This window comes from Erithacus rubecula (assembly GCF_903797595.1).
Source record: "Erithacus rubecula genome assembly, chromosome: 11".
Classification (NCBI taxonomy): Eukaryota; Metazoa; Chordata; class Aves; order Passeriformes; family Muscicapidae; genus Erithacus; species Erithacus rubecula.
In genome coordinates this window covers 6308139-6316380 of record NC_136663.1, presented here as the reverse complement: position 1 = coordinate 6316380, position 8242 = coordinate 6308139, and the positions used below count along the sequence as shown (strand labels likewise).

Genomic DNA, 8242 nt, shown 5'->3' with positions numbered 1-8242 from the left:
AGCACCGCGCTCGGCCGCTTCACGAGTTAAAGAGCTCCGATACCTCAGGCGTTTGATGAAACCAGAACCAAAATGAAAATAGGCGACAACAGCATTCATTCTAGAGAACAGGTTATTTGAGGATTAATAATCCACTGTATTTGAAGATTTTGCAATGATTTTTGGGATGTAAACTTTGAAGTCAACAATCTTTCACATTAAAAAAGGTGTTTTGCTCAACAAGAAATATGATCCAGGAATCTGACACGCAGAGATTTGTTAAGGTTGGAAAATACCCCTAAAATCGAGTGTCACATCGGAACTAAGGGTTCAGAAGTTTGAAAAGCAAGAATTAAATGTGGATTTCTCACAAATACAAAGCACTAGCAAAACCAATCTCGTGATTTTGCATAGCTTCTGCTTGGAACGCTGTTCCTGAAACAGCTGAACCTTGCAGGTACCAGTGAACAACCAGAATTTGATACTTACTGCCTTGAAGTAAAATAACAAATGTGCCCTTCCTGGGCACACTCACTCTTCTCCCTACTGCTCTGTAACTTTATTGCTTTAAAATGCAGATCGTGTGGAAGCCAGCAGGGCACTTGTGCTCCCTTTAAAATGAGACATGCTACTCAAGTGCACTTCAATTTACTCATTATAGATATTAAAAAGGAAATACTAGCATTAGTCCCTCATTTATAAAATCCAACCTAAGACGACCTTGGATACATTTCCTGTTCAGACGCTGCATTTTAGTTTGGAATGACTTGGCTTCACATCATTCCTTGCTTCCCAGTTTAGAGGTCAGAAATAACCCAACTCAAATACAGCCATGAAGTTATTCATGTCAACGAGCAAGTTTGCAGTGTCACAGGGCTGGCACAGGACATCACCTCTCCTGCTGGGGACACAGTGCCAGTCCACACAAATATACACATTTCTTAAACCCCTTTATTTATTGGGGAGATTTTAAAATTCCTTTTTTCCACTTCTTGTCACTGTCTCAGAGCAGCTTTCTCTCCAGAGCTCAGCTGTGCCATTCCACCTCTGTGCCATCAGCAGGAGCACTTTTCAGAGAAGGACCATTCCCCCTTTCCCACATACCAGCAAATTAAACTTTCCATATAGAAAATAATTCATCTTAGTGTTTTGTTAACTATATTATTGCTACCATTTTAAGCCAGGCAGGAAGAATGTGTTAAAAATAAAAATCAGCAATTCTACCACAGATACTGTAATTCTCTATACAAGAGAGTAATAAAATACAGCAAGACACCCTCAGGTTGCCCCTTTCAATGAAAAAACAAGATCTAGCAGTAAATCAGCACTTCAAAGTGACAGAAATGGTCTTCCCTTCCACAACAAAATAAATACTAAGTGGTTCACAGACTTTCTAGAAATACTTCTCTGGAAATCAGAACTTCCATTGATAACATTGAGCCAAGTTTTATCCTTAGTTTTAAAAATCAAATCCAAAGACCCTTGTATGCCTTGAAGCTGGATAACACCAAATCTCACTGATCAAGAAATGCTTGATACATTAACTATCTCTATACAAAGCTTGCATTAGACAATCTTACATTACAATCCATGAAGAAAGAAATATAAATTCCACCAGTAATTTATGGGTATTTTCACCATGGTACCTAGCATAATCTAAGTGACCCCACTCTTGTTTATCTGTCCAAGTATCCACTCAGAGTTACAGAATGTACTGTAAAAACTCACTTCCAATGATTACAATGGCAGGATACTGCTATATATAATACAAACAAGTGTGAAAGAATTTGAGAGTGATTAGTAAAAATTTTGTAATGTATTGGCCTTTTAAACTTGTATATAAAAGTTTAAAATTTACAGAGTTAAAATAACATTCCTCAAGTTACTAGTGGTGGAAAGATAATTATACAGAATTATTACTATAATATAGACTACTAGAAGCTTGGTCTAGTCAGAGGTTGGTGACATCCATAATTTCAGTGAGAGCTAAATTAGGATTCTACATAAGAATTCATTCTGTATATTCTCAGCAAGATCACTGCAAATTCCTTTTGCAATTACTCCTTAGAACATGATCCAATCCAAACTCAAGCAATGTGTGTCTCCTCAGTGCATTAAAAGACAAGAACTGAAGGTAAATAAAGGGAATATCAAGTGTGGAAGAATGTGCTGTACATGTGTTAGACAGTGCCACACGTGGGACTTAAACATAGAACAAAGTGAACAGTGAGGTCAGACAGGTAGCCCAAGACAAAAAAAAGGTGGGAAATGAAGGCTGTATGTGAATCTGGAGATGTCCATGGCTGGGAACTTTTGGAACACCTTTACCTTTGGCAGGCCAGTGCTATTCCCAAACACTGCACAATGATCTGCTGCCACACAGGGTAACATGAGCTGGATGTGGAACCGAGACCAGTGTTGGGTTATTTAAGCATGGAATTAGGTATTTGTTTTTGTGCCTCTTTAAACTCAAGAGAGCTAGTCTTGTACACTAGACATGAAAGAGTGGGATGACCATCAGAACTGGTATCACAACATGCAATTACTCCCACTGTCCCTCCCCCCAAAATCTCAACCATCACGCTGTAAATGTGGTTATTCCTACTGAAACCCCTAGAACAAGGAAATTCACAACACCAAGTACATGCTCTGTTGATATAAAGATGAAAACATTAGAAATGTACAATTGCTGTTAAAATTGTATTTAATATCACATTCCAGTGACTGGAAAGTAATTTCAATCCTAACAAATTGATTACAGGGAAAGAAAGCAATCACACCGTCTCATGTATCTGAAGATGACTTAAAAGATCTTTTTCATTCCCAAATCTCATTAAACAATCAGTACATTTATGAGGCAAATCTGCTGAATGCCTAAAATCCAAATGAGTTTTAAGGTCTTCAATCTGTCCCGTTGAATATTCACAGTATTGACACAAATAAATCCCTTCAGATAAATGAGAGCTCAGGTGCTTGCAATATTCCAACATACCTGAAAATCCCTTCCCACAGTCATCACAAACATGAGGGAATATTTTGGTGTGCTCAATAGCTACGTGCCTGTTGACATTTGTATGCAGCCTGCTCCTAAAGCCGCACACCTGGCACACAAAGAAGTTTTTGCATTTGTCAAAAGTGATTTTGTTGATGAGGCTGTACTGGCCGCGCTCCTTGCTGTGGTAGCTGTCGCTCAGCTCCATCAGCCGGCAGGCGTGCTCGTTCACCACGTGGCTGTGCAGATCCTCGGGGTCGTTGGTTTCATGCTCACAGAACTGACACAGGTACTGCTCGTCACAGCTGTGCTCCTGGAAGTGCAGGTACAGCTCGCTGCTGGAGGAGAACTGCACATCACACTGCTCACACCAGTACAGGTGGTCGTTGAAGTGAGTGTCTGCTATGTGCTGACTCAGATTCTCAAAAATCACCGTTTTGTAATCGCAGTATTTACAGATGTATGGATCCTCCTCGTGTAGTTTCACGTGTTCAATGAGCTGCACTTTGCTGGAGAAACTTTCTTTGCAAACTTTACAGACGTGAGTGTCTGTACATGTCTTATGCTTCAGGATCATGTGCTGCTTCAGATCAGAGAAGTACTTGCTGTTGAACTCACAGAGCTCACACTTGTACAAGCCGCTGCTGTTGGCTCTCAGCAAGGGCCATTTCTGTTGAGCTGTGATATTCAAAGCCTGGTTCTTCTCAAAGATTTTACAGGTCTCCAGAGGGATTTCCTCAAGGTCCTCAGCTTCCAGCTTCTCAGGTGACACAGTCTGTGTTTCTATATCGTGAACTTCTACAGCATTCACCTCTGTTGTAGAAATTTCTACAGTTTGGATATCTAGAGGTTTCTCTTCTTCTGTGGGGCTGTCACTGAATATAGGTGAGTCACATAAGTCTCTGCACATTCCATTGTTAGTACCTTTATCTGCAGGAGGAAATACATAATAGAAGGTTGAAAAAACCCCACTACAAAACACTTGGGCCAATTTTTAACTTTTCAGTCAGCTGCAGCAGCTTTCAAATGCAAAGACCAGTTATTCTTCCCCTGCTGGGCTATGCTGTATTTTCAGCCAACAAAGCAGTACCAGAAACTAGAAATCCTTCACCATTTCTGTCAAACCAAGGAAGTTACACAAAAAACGAGCAGCAGCTGTGCTCTCCAACCTCCCAGCACCTCCCTTTACCTTTATCCTTCTTTTTAGGGTCTGTACAGTGCATCCCAACATTTGAGTGTGCCCCACTCCAGTGAGAGCTCCCGGCATGCACTGGACTCCCATCATCATCTGTGTCCAGGCTCTGCACAGGACTGTGGAATCTCCCTGCAAAGGGAAGGAAAGCATTTGTCACCATTTATCCACACTAGCATCATCCTGATTCCTGGATTTAGTCATAGATCTTCCTTACTATTTATTTATTCTACTTGCATAAATTTATCTTTATATACTAAGCACATCACAACCTACATTTAAAAAAAGTAACAATAAATACTTTGAAAATTATTTCCATACATGCAGAGAAAAAAGAATTCGAAAAGTAGCAACTCTGTCTAGAAGATTTCAGCAGAAAATACAGCTGATTATACAGAAAAAAACTTTAAATCCTTAAACAAAACATTACATTTAAAAGTTTCACACAACTTCAAGCACAACTTCACAAGCACACAAAAAGCATTAACTTCAAAAAAAATTTCTTCAATATTTCTGGAGATTGACTTTTAAAATATGACATTCTCTAAACTTCTGCAAACTTTATGGTTAATTATTAAAATGAAAAGAAAAATAAGAACAAGACCCCAAAACACAAAATTACCTCTGTTTATATCTGGCTGTCTCATGGAACAGACGCTGTAGCAGTGGTCAGAAAAAATTCCACTGTTATCTATGTATCTGCTTGCACCTGAAGAATCTAAACCAAAACATCAATAAAAGAAGTTGAAGTACTCATGTACAATTGTAGCTACAAATGTATTTAATGCTTATCAAAATTCTTTTCACATTTTTGTTGTTTTGGAAGAATTCCTGTTGTGATTTACATCTTCCAGCTGCTGCCCTGATGTTTGGAGTCTCTGCTCCCACTGAGGACTTTGACAAAGTGCATTGTCCATTCAGTGCTGAACATTTCTCTCTACCCCAACTTTTACAGAATTCCTCCCCTCTGTGGAAGCAGAATCACCTTTATTTACAGCTAAAGCCATTTCTCCCAGGTGCAGGGAGTACAGAACAAACTGTTCAGGTGCATTGGCTCAAAGTGGCCCAAAAAAGGAGCCTGCAGAGTGGGTGCTGCCCACTCAAGCCAAGATTTCTTACCCCACCCTTTATGTCACTGCTTTTCCAATGCGGTCCCTTCTTGTAAAGTTATTATTCTGAGAAAAAAGATTAACTTACTAAAGTGTACATAACTCGAGCTCTAGACTGACCTGAGTAACGAGAAGGATGCAGAGTCTTCCTTTTCCTCTTTTTAGGATGTTCGTTCATTTTGAACAGTCTACATGAACTGTAAAGTAAAAACATTGAAGAATTAGACTTGTTTGTATCTAGTTTATCATTCAGAAACTTATGAAACAATACAAGCATTTTGAAAACCTGCCTATTAAATTCAAAAGCTTTCTCCTACTGCCTTCTTTCCCCCCCAGCCCATTTTGATACAGTTAAGAACCCACTAAATGCACACAACTGCTGAAGTCAGCTTCACATTCCTGCCCTGGAGCAAAAGAAGGCTCAACTTACAGACAGATATGTCAGAACTCCAGCACTCAGGATCATTTACAAGTCTGCTCTCCAGCACCCTTTTTGTCTGAGACAGGACATTCTGAGGCAGAACCCTTCAGAACCAAGTTTTAGTGTTTTAAATACTAACACAGTCATGTTCTCTTACCAAAAATCCTAGACTCTTCAGTATCAGGAAGCAGAGCAGCTAAGAAGCTGATGGCTGTACAGCTTGCAAATGTAGTGAATGCATCAGCTCAAGATTTCAACCTATGGAGTGAAAGTTAAAACACATAAAACTTTAACACAAAACAGAAAAAATACAGAATCAGATACAAGTGATACAAACACTACAAAGAATGAATCTATGGAAATTGCCGCTAGAAAGCAACATAAGAAGTTGATACTAATTTCGGTTTAGAAATGAGTAAGGTGGATGCCCTGGTGTATTTTTTTTTTTTCTTTTGTCTCAACTTAGTTGGCTTTTGCTGCACGTGGCAGCTCCTGAGAGCAAGAAAAATATTTGGAAACGAGACACAAATACTTGAGCTATATACAGGACAAACATTCTTGAAGAGGAAAGGGCAGCAAAGAAGGGATGTGATGTGGGCTGCCACAATTGCAGAGCACTTGCGGGCCCAGGATCTTCTGCAGTCAGTGCCATGCACCAGAGGGGAAAGGAGGGGAAAAAGGGCCCTCATCAAGTCATCTTTGTTCTCCTGCGATTAAATATTTTATACTGAACTAAAATTCTTTTTCAGGAGATGGAAAAATCATTGATTTAAACGTACTATCATGATCTAGAAATATCAGCACCCTCACCGTTTTATGTGATTGTAAGGGAAGACCCGACAGCGCGCTGACACCGCAAGTCTCCCCGAGGTAAGGCGCTTGAAAAGCTCAACCTTTTCTCCACGGACCGGGCCGCGGGCAGCAAGGCGGGTTGTTCTGTTCCGGCGGCTTTCCGTGCCCTGAAGAGCGGGATCCAGGCCCGGGGAATGGGGATCCCGCTGGGCCCCGGGGCGCGGCCTGCGCGGAGGCCGCACGGGGAGCGCCGGGCGGGAGCGCGGCAAAGGCACCGCGGAGCCGCGGGCAGGGGCGAGGGCCTGGCCCGGGGCCGCACCGGGAGAGCCGCGGGCCGGGCCGCGAGTCACGGCTCACCTACCCGGCGGGAGGCGAGCCCCGGGCGGCTCTCCGGCGCTGCGGCCGGGACTCACCTGCGGGCCGCCAGTGCCGCGCCGCTCCGCTCCGCTCCTCCGGAGCCCGGCCCGGCCACTCCGCCCCGCTCCGCGCTCCCGGCCCGGCCCTGACCGGCCGCTCCGCCCGCCCCGCTCCGCGCTCCCGGCCCGGCCGCTCCGCGCTCCGCGCTCCCGGCCCGGCCGCTCCGCGCTCCCGGCCCGGCCGCTCCGCGGGCGAGCGGCGGGAAAGCGGCGAGCGGCCGCCGCCCGCAGCGCCCCCTGCCGGCCCCGCCGCCGCCCGTCGCCATAGCGACGGGGCCGAAATAAACCTTTATCTCGTATTTCTGTGTGCCCGGTACCGGCAGCACTGCCGCGTTTCCATCTACAGGCGGCTGGCAGCGTGTAAACCTGCTGCAGAACAGTGTCAGCACTCAGATTTTACACAAATGAGAGGGTGATGGCAAGGCCGAGCCCGATAAAGCTCGACTTCACATTTTGTGTCAATGTAGAAGCTGTCCCTTAGAGCTACTGAATAGGAGAATCAATATAAAGTGTATTCTAAATATATATATAGTACAAGAAAGGAATATATACATACAAGAAAGACAAGGAGTTATTGGAGAGGGTCCAGTGGAGGCACAAAGTGAGGAGGGGTCTGGAGCATCTCTTGTGAGGAGAGACTGCAGGACTGGCCTGGTCAGTCTGGAGAAAACTGAGAGGGGATCTCATCAATGCACTTAAATATTGCAAAGGCAGGGGCCAGAAGATGGTGCCAGACTCTTTTTGGTGGTTTCAAGCAATAGGATGAGGAGCAATGGCCATAAACTAAAACACAAGGAGTTTCACATCAACACGAGGAAAAATTTCCTCACTCTGAGGGTGGCAGAGCACTGGGACAGCTGCCCTGGGAAGTTGTGGCTTCTCCCTCTCTGGAGACATCCCAAACGCATCTGGATGTGTTCCTGTGTTACCTGCTCCAGGTGACCGTGCCTTGGACTGCATGACCTCCAGAGGTCCCTTCAAAAACCAACAGCTCCACAATTCTGTGAAACATGTATAAGTAAGGGTTTGAAAATTCTAAAAAGCAATTTTTCCTTTTCCAAATGTATAATCACATCCCTTTTCGCTGATTTCATCTTCAGTTTTTATCATGCCAAAGGAAAAGGTACCAAAATTGTGTTGATTCACAAAGCAGAACACTTCAAACATCATCTTACTATTTTTTAAAAAATAGCTCATTAATTTTGAAGGCATGAGGAGTTTTGGTGGTAAGCAGCAAAACAGAATTAAAACTGTCCCTTTGCTGGCACACTGCTGAGCCCTCAGACATGAAATAAATGTATGTCTGCAATCTCCTGCACTGAGTTACCAATCAAACAAGCT

General features: G+C 43.4%; 1 protein-coding gene across 3 annotated transcripts; it reads right to left on the bottom strand.

Moving 5' to 3' along the window:
- Positions 1-912: 912 nt before the first annotated feature.
- On the bottom strand, positions 913-6972 carry ZNF639 (zinc finger protein 639). 3 transcript variants are annotated; one of them, XM_079314656.1, is made up of 6 exons: positions 6899-6972; positions 5851-5951; positions 5393-5469; positions 4786-4881; positions 4161-4295; positions 913-3901 (listed from the first exon to the last, which is right to left on the bottom strand). In XM_079314656.1, the coding sequence occupies exons 3-6, from the start codon at positions 5448-5450 to the stop codon at positions 2754-2756; spliced, it is 1437 nt and encodes a 478-aa protein (XP_079170782.1). In that variant the 5' UTR covers positions 5451-5469; positions 5851-5951; positions 6899-6972; the 3' UTR covers positions 913-2753. The 3 variants fall into 3 exon arrangements, with proteins under 3 accessions (XP_079170782.1, XP_079170781.1, XP_079170780.1); XM_079314655.1 differs by lacking the exon at positions 6899-6972 and having other exon boundaries at positions 2666-3903; positions 4157-4295; positions 5851-5965; XM_079314654.1 differs by lacking the exons at positions 5851-5951; positions 6899-6972 and having other exon boundaries at positions 2666-3901; positions 5393-5487.
- Positions 6973-8242: the final 1270 nt, after the last annotated feature.